This window comes from Nicotiana attenuata, unplaced genomic scaffold (assembly GCF_001879085.1).
Source record: "Nicotiana attenuata strain UT unplaced genomic scaffold, NIATTr2, whole genome shotgun sequence".
Classification (NCBI taxonomy): domain Eukaryota; kingdom Viridiplantae; phylum Streptophyta; class Magnoliopsida; order Solanales; family Solanaceae; genus Nicotiana; species Nicotiana attenuata.
This window is the reverse complement of record NW_017670670.1, coordinates 344,654-361,611: the sequence shown is the minus strand read 5'-3', so window position 1 is coordinate 361,611 and position 16,958 is coordinate 344,654. Positions and strand designations below refer to the sequence as shown.

General features: G+C 39.2%; 2 protein-coding genes across 2 annotated transcripts; one reads left to right on the top strand and one right to left on the bottom strand.

The window, feature by feature from the left end:
• Positions 1-1,903: 1,903 nt before the first annotated feature.
• On the bottom strand, positions 1,904-2,828 carry LOC109242116 (21 kDa protein-like). Its single transcript, XM_019408946.1, has one exon. The coding sequence runs from the start codon at positions 2,650-2,652 to the stop codon at positions 2,068-2,070; it is 585 nt and encodes a 194-aa protein (XP_019264491.1). The 5' UTR covers positions 2,653-2,828; the 3' UTR covers positions 1,904-2,067.
• Positions 2,829-6,828: 4,000 nt separating this feature from the next.
• On the top strand, positions 6,829-7,188 carry LOC109242110 (33 kDa ribonucleoprotein, chloroplastic-like). The gene has a single exon (XM_019408942.1). It carries the CDS (start codon positions 6,829-6,831, stop codon positions 7,186-7,188), a length of 360 nt encoding a protein of 119 aa, XP_019264487.1.
• The last annotated feature ends 9,770 nt before the right edge of the window (positions 7,189-16,958 follow it).

Sequence of the window (16,958 nt, the reverse complement as noted above, 5' to 3'; positions counted from 1 at the left end):
TATTTCTTTGATGGTTAGAATTCTTAGCTTGATCGATGATAATTAATCCATGATTGCATTTAGGATAGCCCCATTAGCCATGAGTAAGTTTAAAATTCTGGGTATTGTACATTTTTTATGCGACTTTTTGATGATGCCAAAAAGGAGAAATATTGTGCTTTATACTTTGAATAAGTGATGTTTATAACCTAATGAACCTGGTCCTTGATGATAAGTGATAAGAAGGACAACTGTTTCTAACATTTTGATTGATGTTGAGCTAAGTTGAAATAGGGCCTAAGCTTATGAAAAACACAGAGTTTGTCATTATCAAAAAGGGGGAATTTGTTGGCCCAAGTGAAGGTTAGTTTTGAAGATTGACAAAGGAAGCTCATGCATGAACCAAGTCCATCCCTTAGGTGCATAGAAACGGGTAGATTTGAGCATGTGGGATGCACGTGAAAGAGATAAGCTTAACTTGATAGATTTGATATCTCATGATCGATAAGGTTGTATAATTGATAAGGAGAAGGACTCATTACTCATATCCAATATAGGGAAGGAGTTAGAAGTTGAGATCATCTAGAACTCTTCCACCAAGGAATAGTAGCATTAGAACTCTAGTTATTTCTTCATCTACTAACTATATATATATTGCAGGATGTTCTCATTTTACAGGCATGCATAAATGCAGAAGTTAAACAGGAATTGAGAACAAAATAACAAGGCATTTTGCAAGCAGTTCGTGTGATTCAAGTGTGCAAACCTGAAGCTACGTGAACCAGATAGAAGAACCAGTTCCAAGTGTATGTCTTTTATTCTAGTTCAGTTGTAGTATGTATTTTCATATTGTACCTTTCAGTTTTATCTAGAGGCAATTGTAATAGGTACTCGAAGAATTCAAGTTAGAGTTAACTTGAAGTTGTCGCAACAGTTAGATGTTGTTTGCTACAACGGGATTAGAGTTAATCCTAGGTTTTCAAAAGTATTTTGTAAATACAATTTTTTGGCTCAGTGATTTAGTGGAGAGTTTGGGAAAATCCTACTGGAAAGTAGGTCGTGGTTTTTTCACCTTTTGAGCCAGGTGTTTTCCACGTAAAATACTTGTGTTTTTTACTTTCCGCATTTACTATTTCAGCAATAGTAGGTTAAGGAACACTTAGAAGAACTAGGTCCTTCCATAATCAGTTTAAGCAAAAAATTGGACTTCACACAAATCATCCCCTTCCCCCCCCCCCCCCCCCCTCTTGTGTGGTAATAAAGTATAAAACCTAACTCTGATTCCTCCGAGGGCAGGTGTCTTTCCCGGACCCCGACTCGAGGGGCTCCTTGCCCCGATTCTGGTTCCTTACAGTCACATCTATGCTCCATTTACCTCATCGTGAACCGAGGCATCCAAAGGGCTCGGTTTCACCCGTATACAGATATTTTACTTATGGATTTCGGTGTAACTTTGCCGAAAAAATATATTTAAGCCTTGTACAGTTGTAAGTTCAATCTTTGGTTTTCTTTGCTTGATCGCCAAATTCTTGTGTTACAGAAAACAGAGGTCCAACCTGGAGATCTAATGGCGTTTGTTGCAAACCCGAAAAGGATTCCCAACCAAGTTTAGTTGAAAAGAAAGTTCGACAAAGAATTGAAGTCTTTTTTTTTTTTTTTTGAAAAAAAAAGAAACAGTTTTTGAAAACAAACGTCTAAGGTTTTAAACTCTTGTTTATTGTTCCATTGGAATTTGGATCAGAAGTGCAACTTTAGGTGGTGATTTGTTCCAAAAACAAGGCGAATTTTTCGGCCGCACTCTCTTTTTCAAATTTTGAACAACTAACGCCGCTGCAATCAAGATTACAAGGTCAAGTACAAAATTTTGATATCTAAATTGTACGAGTAATAGGGAGGAAAGCATTGACCGGAATGCAGAACTAGCTACTTCAAAAAAGTGGATTCATGAGATTAACTATATTTACAGAGATTAATCAAGATATCATATCCGGAATATTATAAGAAGAAACTAAACTCGTGTGCATTATTAATTCCAAATTCCAATCAATCAGAGCTGAAGCTCATGCCACGATCCACAAACAGAGAGTACTATACATAAAGATGATTAATGAGTGACAACGCATTGCTGGACAGTTTAATAATAACTGACATGCTTCTATTTATGATGTCCTTCACATCTGGATTTACCTTCCGTTCGGAGAAACCATCAGTGCATGAATCTGCGTCTGTTATTACAGCACTTGCATATGTCTTGGCATTAGCCAACTGAAATTCTTTATCTTCATCACCCAAATGTCCCATTGCTTCAACAGCCAGCTTGAGTTCGTACACTGCATCCTTGACATCTTCCATGCAGTCTTTAATAGCAGTTATTCCCTTCTGTTCTTTCTGTCTCGAGACAATAACAGAGGCGTCGCGTGCGCCTTTTATGGCTACATTAAGGGCTTGTATGCACAGCTTTGTGGAGTTGCTTTTCACTGATGAGGCATAGGGTATTAGTGTTTTCTGGCAAAGTGAAGGATATGTGGTGATGTTGCATTTGGTCTTGACGAAGTTTGTGTAGGCTGTGTTAGAGTCTTTGGCTGCTGTAACTGCTGGCTGTGTTAGCGAGATGAATAAAACAATTGTCAACAGGGTCAACATCAAGCTTTTGCAAGCAGAGTACGCCTCCATTTCTCCTGCTATAGTGTTAACTAGCTATTGTATATATCTAGGAGGTTGGGAAATGATGTGTAGTTGAATATGTTATTGGGAACAGAGAGAAGATCATGTGAATGTATTTATAGAGATCTAATTGGCTGCCTGCAGGGAGGATTTCTCTTAATGGTTCAAATCTGATTATATTATGAAATAACAATAAAATGGTTGTAATCATTAAGCTGCACACAAATGAGTTGTGAATGTGCGGATCAACTTATCTCTCGCCGTCACCAACGGCAACAGTCACATGGAAATTCAAAGATTGAAAGTTTGTAAGCAAAGTCAAATTATTGCAAGGTCAACTTATCAAAGGGTGAGGAGGCGGATGTATGCCTTTCAATATACGTACGTATATATAACACATTTAACACCTAGACGTCTTGTAACTAGAAAGCTTACGTTTTATGAAACTTATTTGTGTGGATTTTTTGAATGTCATAGTGATTTGAATATTTCATTTCACTCAATATCTGGAGGGGATTAACAATACTTCTGTTGTTCAATAGTAAAAAAGAAAAAGAAAAAGTGTCCCTCCCTAATTGAGTGGCAACCAAGTTTGAGTGTATGGCAAGTATTGGGCGATGTGCACAAATAGCCACTAACAGCTCTTGTCTTTATTTTAAAGCCAGTGTTTTAAATGTCTTTAGTCTTTAGCCACTGGTTTAATAAACTTTAACTGCCCGGACGAAAATATCCTTCTGCTCATGTCCTTAACTTCAGGACTTCAGGACTACATGTCCTTAACTTTTGAACTTAAAACTCTAAGTTTAGGACTTCAAGACTACATGTCCTTAACTTTTTAACCTGTAACTCTAAGTTCAGGACTACATGTCCTTAACTTTTGAACTTGGAACTCTAAGTTCAGGACTTCAAGGCTACATGTCCTTAACTTTTGAACTTGGAACTCAAACTTCAAGACCAAGCGTCCTTAACTTTTGAACTTGTAAGTCAAAGTTAAGGACCTATTGTCCTTAACTTTTGAACTTGTAACTATAAGTTAAGTATTGCTTGTCCTTAACTTTTGAACGTGTAACTGTAAGTTAAGGACTGTCTGTCCTTAACTTTTGAACTTGGAAATCAAAGTTAAGGATCTATTGTCCTTAACTTTTGAACTTGTAACTGTAAGTTAAGGACTGCTTGTCCTTAACTTTTGAACGTGTAACTGTAAGTTAAGGACTGTCTGTCCTTAACTTTTGAACTTGGAAATCAAAGTTAAGGACCTATTGTCCTTAACTTTTGAACTTGTAACTGTAAGTTCAGGACCTATTGTCCTTAACTTTTGAGCTTGTTAGTCTAAGTTCATGACCAAGTGTCCTTAACTTTTGAACTTGTAATTCTAACTTCACGACCAAGTGTCCTTAACTTTTGAACTTGGAACTTTAAGTTAAGGACCAATTGTCCTTTATACATCCAAGATGTGTGTATCTTCCTAGATGATGGTAGTGGGTGGTAACAGAATGATATTAAAATTAATAGCCACTACCATCATGGTAGATGATGGTAGTGGAGCGTACATCATCCATCCCTAAGGGTTTGGGAAGAAAAGCAAGGGAAGAAAGGGTAAAAATATCTTTTCATATTAATTTTAATAGGGTAGTGGCTATTTTTGCTCAACATTAGAATTGCTGGATAAAAACTAAATACCACCTTAAATAGTGGCTACCCCATGCCATTTCTACGCAAGTATGCACTAGGCATACGAGGTTGATAGCCCAATGGTTGCTTTGCGCTGAGTTATATCCTGTTTGGCCAAAGCTTTTTTTGTGGGGGTTTTGACACAGTTACCCACAAAAATAAAACTATTATCCTTGTCTACCCATTTATTTTCCTACCCATAAACTAATTACATTTCCTACCCATAGTAGATTTTGTGAGAAATTTTTTCTTTATTCTCCAATTCTTTTTTATTTCTATGCTTCTTTTCTTTTCTTTTTTCTTTTTTTTCTTTTCTCCTTTTTTTTTCTCGTTTTCTTCTTTTTTTTTTCTTTTTTCCTTTTCTAATTTTATTTAACTTTTGTTTTTTTATATTCTTTTTCTCTTCATAATCTAATTTCATTTACTGTTTTCACTATTTTTTTATTATTCTTTTTTTTTATATTATTCTAAAGAAAAATCAAATTGTGTACCAATTAAATGTAGTTAATACAACCAAAAAAATATTAACTAACATATGATACCGGTATAGTATATAGCTATACCAACAGGGTATACAATTGTACGCAAAGAGTTAAAAAAATTTAATTCAATTACTAAACTGAAATAATATCAGTTATCAAAAAAAATTAAAATTCTAAAAGGACCTAATTGTAAGAGTATACCATTACATCATATAGCATACTATAATTTATTTTTATTTTTTATTTTTGTATTTTCAGTTTGCCCCTACGCTTGAGTAAAAGCTTAAAACAAATTAAAAGGGAAAAGACAAGTGAATTTACGGGCAATAAGTATACTATTATAGTATATTATATACTATTGCATCATATTGTTACAGTATCTTGCATATTATTACAGTATACCATAACAATATATTGTATACTATAATAGTATATTGTTGCAGTATAACTATATACTCCTATAGTATATTAGTATACTGTAGCGGTATACTGTTTGTAAACTATAATAGTATAGTGTTGCAGTATAGCTATATACCCCTACAGCATATTGTATACCGTAGCGGTATATTGTAGCTGTGTTCTTCTTCGATTTTCAACTGAAAATTTCGATCTCAATCAGCTCCAAACGCTATCAAATTTCAGTATGAAATTCCAGAAGGTACTATGTCACGACCCTAGTTCACCAACCGTGAACATGTCATGACGGCACCTGGTCCCCATGACCAGGTAAGCCTAACATTTGCGGAAATATAATAATTGCGGAAAAATAGAGAAAATCAAATCAAATATCTAAAGGAAACTGTACTGAATGCCGCTTGGCAAGTACAACTCAATATCACAAGTCTAAAACAGTTCCCAGAACCCGGAAACTCACGGGCAACACAGGCTACAGAAGTGTATAGTAAAGGTTCCAAACTCCAGAAATTTCTAACAACCGAAGAAGGAAAACTAAGTACTAAAGATAGAGTAAGAAGGAGACTCGTCGGTCTGCGGACGTAGCAGATCTATCTCGAAGTCTCCGTAGTCCTCCTGCCTCACTGATAGTGCGCCTGAGCGGAGGTACCTGGATGATCTGCACATGAAAAACATGCGCAGGAAGGGCATGAGGACACCACAGCGGTACTCAGTAAGTGCCAAGCCTAACCTCGGTTGGGTAGTGACGAGGAAGGTCAGGGCCCTACTGAGACAAAATATAATAATAATAATAATAATAATAATAATAATAATAATTTAACAATATAAAAAATCTGACAGATTTTCTGCAACATTTTCCAACTCCAAAGTGCTCCGTTGAGCACCCGAAACACACCCGAGGCCCCCGGGACCTCAACCAAACCTACGGACATATCCCATAACATCATTAAAACTTGTACCAATCCTTAAACCACCTAAAATAACGCCGGAAACACGAATTAATCAAGGATTCAAGCCTAAGAACTTCAAATTCCAACAAAACACGCTTTCGATCAAAAACCTAACCAAACCTCGCCCGAATGACCTGAAATTTTGCACACACATCCCAATAACATGACGGAGCTACTGCAACTTTCGGAATTCCAATCCGACCCTCGGATCAAAAACTCACTATCGGACCGGAAACTTCAAAAATTCAAACTTCGGCATTTCAAGCCTAAATGAGCTACGAGCCTCCAAAATACATTCCGAACACGCTCCCAACCCCGAAATCACCTAACGGAGATCGAATTTCCATTCCGAGGTCGTCTTCACACTGTCCCGATTACGGACCATTTTTCAACTCTTAAGCTCTCATTTAGGGACTAAGTGTCCCAAAACACTCCGAATCCCAACACCGATCGTCCCGGCAAGCCAAAATAGCAGAAATGAACTTAGGGGAAGCAGTTAATGGGGGATCGGGGCGTAAATTCCAAAAACGACCGTCCGGTTCGTTACATACTATAAGCAATATTTAACAGCACCCACTTTGAATCAAACAAGAAATCTTCAAAAATAAAATTGAGCTTCAAGCCCAACAACGGTAGGACCACCCCGAACTGGTTCTTCGGTACAAAAAATGTCAGGGTCTTGCTTCTCTGTTGCTACTACAGCATCTACTTCTTCTACTTCTTCACTGTATCTCTTCACTCAAAAGCCTAAATTCTCAGTAGATCATCTTTCCTTAAGTACTTATAATACTTACTTCAACTTCAAGATAAACTCAACAAAACTCAAAGCCCATTTCCCCATTTCTTCTCTTTATCTCTCTTCAGTCTTTTTGAGCACTTGTGCTTCTGTGTCTGATGGAGTTGAGGTTGTCCAAAATGATGACGAAGAAGAAGTTGCATTGTCAGCCGAAGAAGAAGAGGAAATTGAAGAAAAAGAAGAAGGTGTTGAGTTAGAATCAGTTGACGGTGGTAGATTGTACGTAAAATGAGGAAGAAGAAGTGCGGGTAAATAGTTTGGGGGCCATGGGTAGGAGCAGTAAATAGTTTGGGCATAGGCATTAAAAGGTAAATAGTTTGGAATTAATGGGTATAAGTATTTTTGTTTTGTTTTGTTAAAAGTGCTTTTTTTTCAAAGTTAAGGTGTTTGACCAAGCTTTTTGAAAAGGAAAAAAAAATGCTTTTGAATAGAACTAGAAAGAGTCGCTTCTCCCCATAAGCACTTTTTGAAAAAATACATGTAGAAGCACTTTTTAAAAGCTTGGTCAAACACTAATTACTGCTCAAAAGTATTTTTCAAATTGATTAGCCAAACACAAACTGATTTTGACCGAAAGTACTTTTTTGAAAAGACTTTTGAAAAAAAATAATTCCCAAAATAAGCAAATTTTAGAAGCTTGGCCAAGTAGGCTATTAGACATGCCTTACGTTAGGACGAATCTTGAAATAAGTACCAACTTAATTTACTTTGAACACAAGGGCGGATCCACCTTGCGTTAAGCAGCGGTGTCATCTTGACACCTCTTCCTTAGAAAATTTATTAAGTATACATGTGTAAATAATATATGTGAAAATAAATATGAATTAAGTCAAATAAAATGACTTCGTCTGCAGAGGCAGATGTAGCCATAGAACATCGGATACATTTGAAGCCAATACCTTTTACACAAAGTATTTATATGTAAAAATTACTAAGATTACGATAAATAGTAGGTGTGAACCCGTAATATTAAAAATATAATAGATTCAATATAAAAAATCTTAAAGATTAAACCCATAAAGTTTAATTCCTCAATTCTCGCATGTTCAAATGCTGTCTGGCTCGCTGGTGAACTGCCTCTCTTCTCTCAAGGAGGTTGAGGGACGTGTAGTTTCTAAAATTTTGCCTTTAGCTGCTGCTAAGAGTTAAGATTGTTTGACCAAAAAGTATGAAACCTTTTGTTAAACTAATTAAACGGGAAAATAATGGATAAATCCTAGTTAAATGTAATGAGCTCCCAATCTAAACGTGTTTATATGAATGACGTGAAAATACTCCAAACCAATTTCATTCAATGGGTATTAAATGATGCAGTTAAGGGTGAGTGAAGGAACAATGATAAACAATAATTCTATTAAATAGTAATAAACATAAATAGAGGGGGAGATTCACCCAATATTGAAGAGGGTGAAGGATTATTTCCTCTGACAATGTTGAATGACACGAGTGTTAGAGAATACTGCACACTTTCTTGGATTTGATGGAAATGACAATAGAATAACTCGAAAAGGTTGAATCTCTACTAAAAGTGATTCTTTGTATTTTTCTTGAGTGCTTATCTTACAATTGTGCTCTTATCTCCCAAACGAATCCACCCCTCTCCTTTCTCTCTCTTACTCTATATATCCTTGTGGAATATTCCCAAAGAACCCTAAAAGTAAAATCCAAAGAATATTCAAGAGAATATTCCTTTTGAAAGTTCCAAGACTATACCAATCGTTGTTTCCGTTCCTGCTACTCAACTTCGGCCCAGGCATGCCACGCGATGATTCGTTCTAGTTAATCACTGCTCAACCTCGGCCAAGCCCCATACGCCGAGTTGTAATCGTTGTGATAATCGCCTCTTCATACCAAATTACCTCGATCGGATTTTAGCCCATACAGTTAGTTCCTCCGCTCATCGAGGTCGTCTTTTGGTCGGCCTTGATGAGCGGACTTAATCAACCGTAGTATTGAGAAATTTGGGGTGGGGGGGTCGAGTAGTGGTAGTCGTGGCCGAGATGGTGATGTGGCACTTTGAGTGCTGCGCTTAATGATGATGGTTCAGAATGACGTCACAACCTTACGCGTCATAATTACGCCTCTTCCTAATGCGCTACATCATTTCTCGTGAACCTGTTGCTTCGATCTCAACGCGTGTGGCGGTTACTTTTTTCGATTGATGCACCGGTATTCTCTATAAATAAAGCGAGAAACCTTTTCAATCGAAACTTTACACTTTTGAGTTTCCTAAGCCTGCCTATCTGCCTCTCTTGTTCTTTCTGAGTTTTCATCTTCTGCAACTTTCTCTACTGCCATCGTTATCTCTTCTTTATTTCCAATCCTTTTGCTCCTATATAGTAATACAAATGGCTAGTACATCTTCGAACTCCGAGGTGATTCTCAGCATGCCTCCAATATCAGTGGCCATGCCCGTTTGTGATGAAGGGGAGGCCATTGTTGCAGAAGATGATAGCTTTCCCATAGTAGAGGAGATTGTCCCGCGTAGTGACAAGGCCAGGTTGGACTTCTCGAAGTCTCCTGCTGACGAGCCTGTGCCTGTGAAATCTGAAATGGGAGTGGCCCATCTTTCCGAGCTTAGGGCCAAGTACAACATCCCTTCTTACGTTGACCTGGTCTCCGTCAGGAACGATTGGTCCATATTCATCGTCCCGGGTACTGCACATTTTATGCATACCCGTTTTGGGTGGGCTATTCTCTTCCTCTTCCCCCATTAGTGGAGGAATTCTGCCGCTACCACAACGTCTGTCCAACCCAGCTCTCTCCCTATATTTACGAACTTTTCATTATTTTGATAAAGTACGCGGAGCTGGCCGACCGTAGAATCTCTATCCGCCATTTGCTACATCTCTTTGCTACGAGCTTTCACCGGGGCACGATGATACACCTTCACCACCGTGGGGCCAAGGGACTGGTGGTAAAAATGGATGATAAGACCAATCGTAGGTTTTGGGTCGACTTTTTCTTCGTCAAAACCGAGCACGTGGTGGCGAACCCTACTGGGTTCCCCGAGGAGTGGAACTTCGCCTGTAAGTAATTTTGTTGACTAGTCGTTTGTTGTCTTCTTTTGGTTACCTAGTCGTTCTTCTATGGTGCAGTCGAGAAGGAGCCTCCTATGTTGGTCACCGATATTCGCAACTCGGTGGCTCAGGTTTTGCCCCACACGGTGGGGATCCGTGAGTGGTCGTCATTTAACAAGAAGTTTGGCGCCAACTTTCTTCGTCCGCGAATTCAGTTCTGATCTTCGGTCACCTCGACCTCAATATCATTTTTCTTTTTCACTCACGCGGTTTTCCTTGCTTTTAGGTCGAAGGGCTCCGAAGAAGGCCAATGCTCCCACCCCCACTTTTCGTCAGTCGGGTACCGCGACTAGGTCTCTGACCGCTATGACTACAGGCGAGCCTGCACGGACTATTGTTTCTTTTAAAGCCCCAGCTCTATATAGGCCTGGCCGTTGGGCGGCTGCCCCATCAAAAGGGACTACGGCTTTTTCTTTCTTTGGTGGATGAGTTGTTGCCGAGCGACGAGGAAGCGGTTTCGTTGAAAAGGCGGCGAGTAGAGATTGTGTCATGCCCCGAACCTGGGGAGGCGTGGCTGGCACCCGGTGCCGTAGTGGCCCGAGCGAACCACTCTGTAACTCATTCATTCCTTTCGTAACTATCATGGGCCAACATAGCCACAACTCGTAATGTAATATTGTAGGTAGGAAAATGTTATATCAATGAACCATCGTTCATAAAAACGTGAATACATATGGGCCATCAAGGCCTCTGACATATTGTACATAATAAACCTGTGTCGATAAAGCCTTTAAGATTGTTTAACATCAAATTGGACAGGGTACTGGCCTACCCATAAGTATGTAATAAAACTCTGACACGATGACTCATAGACTCGGATGCACTCCGAATGAGGTGGAGTCTTACCGATTCTTCGTTGAATGCCAATCTCGTCTACTATGAGGGTCCGTCAAACTGATTGTCTATACTTACAGGCATGAATGCATCGTTCCCAACAAAAGGACGTCAGTACTAATAATGTACCGAGTATGTAAGACAGAACTCAAATCACAGAACATGAATACATCATAACGATCGTGAGAAGGCTTGGCAAGGATTTCGAGCTTTTTTTATTTCTAAGTCATTTAATTTTTCAATCTAAGAGTATTTACTTGGTCACATACAAGTTTTGCCACAACCGGTTTTCCTAATAATCATCTAAAAGTTGTAGACATGTATTTAGTCCAGCTCAGTGACCCTAATGCAAGTGGGCGTAATAGAATAATTACAAAACTTGAAATTCAATTGCATCGCATAATAAAAGACTAAAAGAGATCTTCAGAGCTGGATAATAATTTTTTGTTACAAATTGGTGATGGAAATATCTTGTGTAACTTCCTTCAGATGGATAAATCCCTCTTTACCAAATGGAATGTCCAAATAGCCCTTTTATTTTCCATCCTACAAGTTTTTATGAATAACTAGTTAGGGAATGAAGCGTAGTTTGGTTTATCAATTGACAGTTTCGAAGTTTCGTCAACATTTTATATGGCATATTCAGAGCATTAATTGATTAAAGGCAAAGGATCAAATTTGCATAAAAATTGTATAACGTCGGATAGCTAGCTTCTGCAAGGAGTAACGAGTTCAATGTCAATTTAAACTATAAATCTGGATAGCTCCGTAAATCATAAAATATCTATAATGTCATGCATATGCGTGTGAATATCATGTCGTGCATAGATACATATTTCATAACATCATCAAGCCTCTGAGGGCATCCCATCATATCATTTCAGCCACTGTAGGCAATATCATCATCGTATACCAGCTGATCAGGTGGTGGTGCATATATAACGCCATGACCTTTTACCATATCCCATATACATATATATACATATATACGCGTATATAACGCCGTCTGAGTCATATTTCAGCCACTGTGGGCAACATCATCATCGTATACCAGCTGATCAGGTGGTGGTGCGTATATAACCCCGTAACCTTTTCCCATATCCCATATACATATACATATATATATATATATATATATATATATATATATATATATATATATATACACGCGTATATAATGCCATCTGGTCATGGGTCAATGCACATGTATAATTAGTGAAATGCATGAAAAATACGTAATATTGTCAATATTCCTTCCGGATAAACTTTTCCAACTGCGTATTATTCTGAGACCCATGAACAGAGGATAATAATAATTCTCATGGGGAATCAAGAATATAGACACCCCTACTATTTCTATGAATAGAGTAATTTATGAAAATTGTGTGTTTGCTCGTTTCTTCAGTATAATTTGGACCATGCCAAAAGAAAGAAGGGAGGACCTTAACATACCTGGAGTAGAGAAAAATTCGTATGATATTCTTGGGAAAGATTGTACCGTTCTCTCTTTTAAGTTTCTTTTGGTTCAACATGTATTAGAAAGAGAATAGATTTCAGTAGGAGAAGAGAAAGTAATGGACCGCTCCCTGATTTTAATTCAGAATCAGATGTACTAGCATAGGAAAAATGACTATGTGATCATATGGGCAATAATACAACCAATACAACTCCACATTAATGATCATTAAAAGCTTTCCAAAATAAAGCAGTGCATTTAAAAATAAAGTAAAAGAACATGGTGTTTGGTCTTGCTGCTGGTAGTTATAAGCGTTCCAACATCAATAACTTGCATCTACAAAAAGATCCCAACTTGCAACAACATGTGTCATCTGTCTTCTTAACTTAATGATCTAAAGGCTTAGTCACTTAGTTTGGGGGAGGGGGGGTTGCCACCTAATGAACTTAAATCCTTATCCAATATATTAATTAATTAGGCACTAATCCTTAATTAACTAGTTAATCTCCCACTAACCAATAATTAATCAATTGTCCGCATGATTAAGAATTATCTCAACTTACTTAAAATATTACTCACTTTCAACACATTTTATGTACCCTTCTATCATGGCCATGTGGTACCATATAAAATAAATACATACACTATTATTTCATTAAAATATCCATGTAAAAATACATATATTTTCTCAACTTTTAATTTTTCTAATCTCATATAAAGAGTAAAAAATTTCGTGCGCTTAATTCTTAAAATGGTAAAAAGATAACCTTCTTTTCTTTTTTGAGAAAATAATTTATATCTTTATAATAAAGAAATTCTTTTTGTACTACAAATTCTCAAAACGAAAAAAGGATAACTTTTATTATGATAAAATACTATCTACTCTTATAATAATTGTAAACTCCCACATGTCATGTATTTAATTTAAACTTATCACAACCATATAAAATTGTATCTATCAACTTTTACCGAAAATGGTTCACTTTAAAGAAAATATATATCAAGCCAATATATAGTAGTTCTGAAATTCTTCAAACTTACAGGGTCTTACATCCCTATTTTCATGTATAACCTTAATTCATTCCAACTCATATGTTATTACTTCGACGAATCCTAACGTTAAAGTACAGGATGTAACAGATTGGCGGCGAGGTAGAAAGGGGCGAAGGGTCAATAGGTGGTGAGCCCGAGCCGGCCGTGCCCATACCTGAAATCGGCGTGACTTCAGACGCCGAGATTTTGGTTCTTGATGTTGAGATTGCTCCTTTACCAGAGGTTGCCACGGTCATGACGAGGAATGATCCGTCGACATCCGAGCCAGCCGATATTCCTTCCTCTACCGAGGAGAGGGAAAGAGGTGTGACATTGGATGATTTTAAAATAGTTTTGACATCGAGCCCAAGGAGGAGAAGATATTCGATGAGGGGCTTACTTGGTTTTAGGTGAGAATTGATGGACCTTCTCGTTCATTAGTCATCCCTTTGGATTGCAACTTGCTGACCAACACAGAGAGCGTGGTCCCCTCTTTGGTCCCTCTTTGCTCTGGCGCCGAGAATAGGACTCTACATTCGTTCAAGGATGTCGACCTATCGTTAAGCGTATCTGAACCGGCTTTGCGAGTGAGCTGGTATCTTTGTTTTTGTCCTTGTACCTTGCGCTTTTCTCCTTTTCATTCTTACTGACTGTTCCCTTCTTTTTTTGGCTCTTTCTCTCTCAGACTCTTATCTTAGAGATCGAGAGTGCCCGCGGAGTGGAGAAGCGGAAGGTGGTTTTTATGAAAATGGTTATGAAGTATCGCTGATTTCATGATAAGTATCGTGAGATGCGTGCTCGGCTCCGCACGGGAGGTAACCTCTAGTTCCTCAGTGAGGAGTTGAGGCAGAAGGACGATGAGCTCGTAAGAATCATTGGTAAATGCAGCGAGCTTGATGGGGCGCTCAGGATTAAGGAGGATGAGATCGAAGTGAACAAGGGGTTGCGGCTGAGTGTGTCGACCTCCAAGCTCAAGTGATGTCTCTGTGGGTTGAGCTTGATCAGAACTAATGGCTTGAGCGATGAGTTGGTCGAGAGAATGGCGGAGTTGGAGAGGACCGAGGGAGCCAGGGTGGCGGCGTTAGCAAAGGTGTCGGAATTGGAGGACGATACTCGTGTCCTTAGATCTGAATAGGCAAGCGATGCTGAGATAGCCACACTCAGGGAGGCGAGGTCTAATGAATGGATTGGTGGTCTCGAGAAAGATGTTTCGGACATAAAGGAGCATATCAGCGTCCTTGAGGCCGAGAAAGCGAGGTTGTTGGCCCAACCGTCCTCCTCTCATTCTTCTGCCTTTCCCGACATTCCATGGAACTTATACAAGATGTGGATCTATGCCGATGCTCAGCTGGACATTTATAGGAATTTGATGACGGCAGGGAAGATTCTTGAGGCCGATTTTGAAGATGTTCGCACCAAGGCACGTGCGGCTAGGATTGCTTCTATTTATGATCCAACTACCCCTGGGGTTGGCGACGACGAGGAAGAGGAAGAATTGGACGATCTTGAGCAGCATGCCTGGTACGAGGATTAATATCCCCAAGGTGATGGCGGAGACGGCGCTACTGAGCCGAGTGGTGGAGACGGCAGCGAAGAAGGTGGGGACGATGTGTAGTACTTTGTACTTTGAGTGGGTGATTTTTGTCCCCTTTTTTTTGTGTATGGGCGTCTTTCTAGCCCTTTGTAAGATACTTTGGATTGAAATGATCGCAACCCTTTGTTGTATGTTACTGGGTCTTTTACTTTTCTTCGAACGTTTTTCTTCAAGTAGTTGCTTTAGAAGAGTTGCGTTGGTATGTGTTATCTCGAACATGGCCGAGTATATCTTTAATTGAATCTGGGTAAGTCTCATGTCATCGTGATTGACGCAAATGGAGTTAACTTGTAAGTGGAACTTAAGTCGGGTCGAGTATGAGTTAGATTCGAACGAGATCGAGAGTTACTCGTATTTGATTCGGACGAGGTTGAATGTCACTTTAACAAATTCGAACACGGTCGAACACGAGTTAATTTGAGCGAGGTCGAAAGTCACTTTAATTAATTAGAACAAGGTCGAATGTGATTAACTTGAGCGAGGTCGAATGTCACATCACTTAATTCGAACAAGGTCGAGTGTGAGTCAATTCGAGTGAGGTCGAATGTTGACTCAGTTAATTCGAAAAAGGTCTAATGTGAGTCGATTCGAGCGAGGTCCAATGTGAGTCGATTCAAGCGAGGTCGAATGTTGACTCTTAGTTAAGTCGAACAGGGTCAAATGTGAGTCGATTCGAGCGAGGTCGAATATTAACTCTTAGTTGATTCGAACAAGGTCGAATGTGAGTCGATTCGGGCAAGGTCGAATGTTGACTCTTAGTTGATTCGAACAAGGTCAAATGTGATTCGATTCGAGCGAGGTCGAATGCGAGTCGATTCGAGCAAGGTCGAATATTGACTCTTAGTTGATTCGAACAAGGTCGAATGTGAGTCGATTCGAGCGAGGTCGAATGGGAGTCGATTCGAGCGAGGTCGAATGTTGACTCTTAGTTGATTCGAACAAGGTCGAATGCGAGTCGATTCGAGCAAGGTCAAATGTTGACTCTTAGTTGATTTGAACAAGGTCGAATGTGAGTCGATTCAAGCGAGGTCGAATGTTGACTCTTAGTTGATTTGAACAAGGACGATGTGAGCACATCGATTGGTGCAGAGTTAAAACTTGGTGGAGACAGGCGAACATCATGTGTTTGTATGTTTTGTTTACATATATACATTGGAGAAGTTTACACATTTTTCCAGGCTGGTATTCCAGTCCCAGTCTATCTAGTCCCTTTATTGTTCGGCTTGGAGAAATACTCAAGGGGTCGAGCAATAAACTCGCTAACTAGTAATCTCGCCTGCTCATGCTTCAACTTCGAAATCTCCTCCTCGTCGCCTCGTTAAAAACCTCCCCGAGAAAACCCAATTGGGACAAAACTTAGGTGAGGGAAAAAGAGTACGGCTTGGAGAACATCTTTCCTTAGAAGTTGAAGTACTTGAGGTGGGTGATGTTCCAGTTGTTTGGTAGTAGGTTTCCCTTCATTGTTTCTAGTTGGAACGACCCTTTGCCTGTTGCCACTAAGGGTGTTAAACGGGCCGGGTTGACCCAGTTCTGGACCGGCCCAGACTGGTAGAACCCGGAACCGGCCCGGACCTGTAAGGGGGGCTGGGCTGGGCTGGGTATGGGGGTTGGGGGGTTTGGACGGTTTAAATTTTTGAAACGGGTAACCGGCCCGGTTGAACCCGGTAGAGTTACTGTTCACTCTTACCGGGTTAACCGGATCGGCCCGGCCCGATTCAACGGATAGTTTTCTTTTGTTTTTTTTTTAATTTTCGAATTGAATGGGGCCCACAGACCGTTGGCAACGGTCAGATTCTGATTTGGTCCGTAGGCCAACGGGTCTTTTGCATAAATAGCCTATTTTTTTTAATTTTTAACCCTTTTTCAATTTACAAAACTAAACTTCTCTAAAACTATAAATACCCCCCCCCTCTTCTTCATTTCTTCACTCAATACTTATTTCTCAATCTCAATTTCTCTCATTCTCCAATTTGCAAGACTTCAAGTCTTCAATTCATCATTTCATC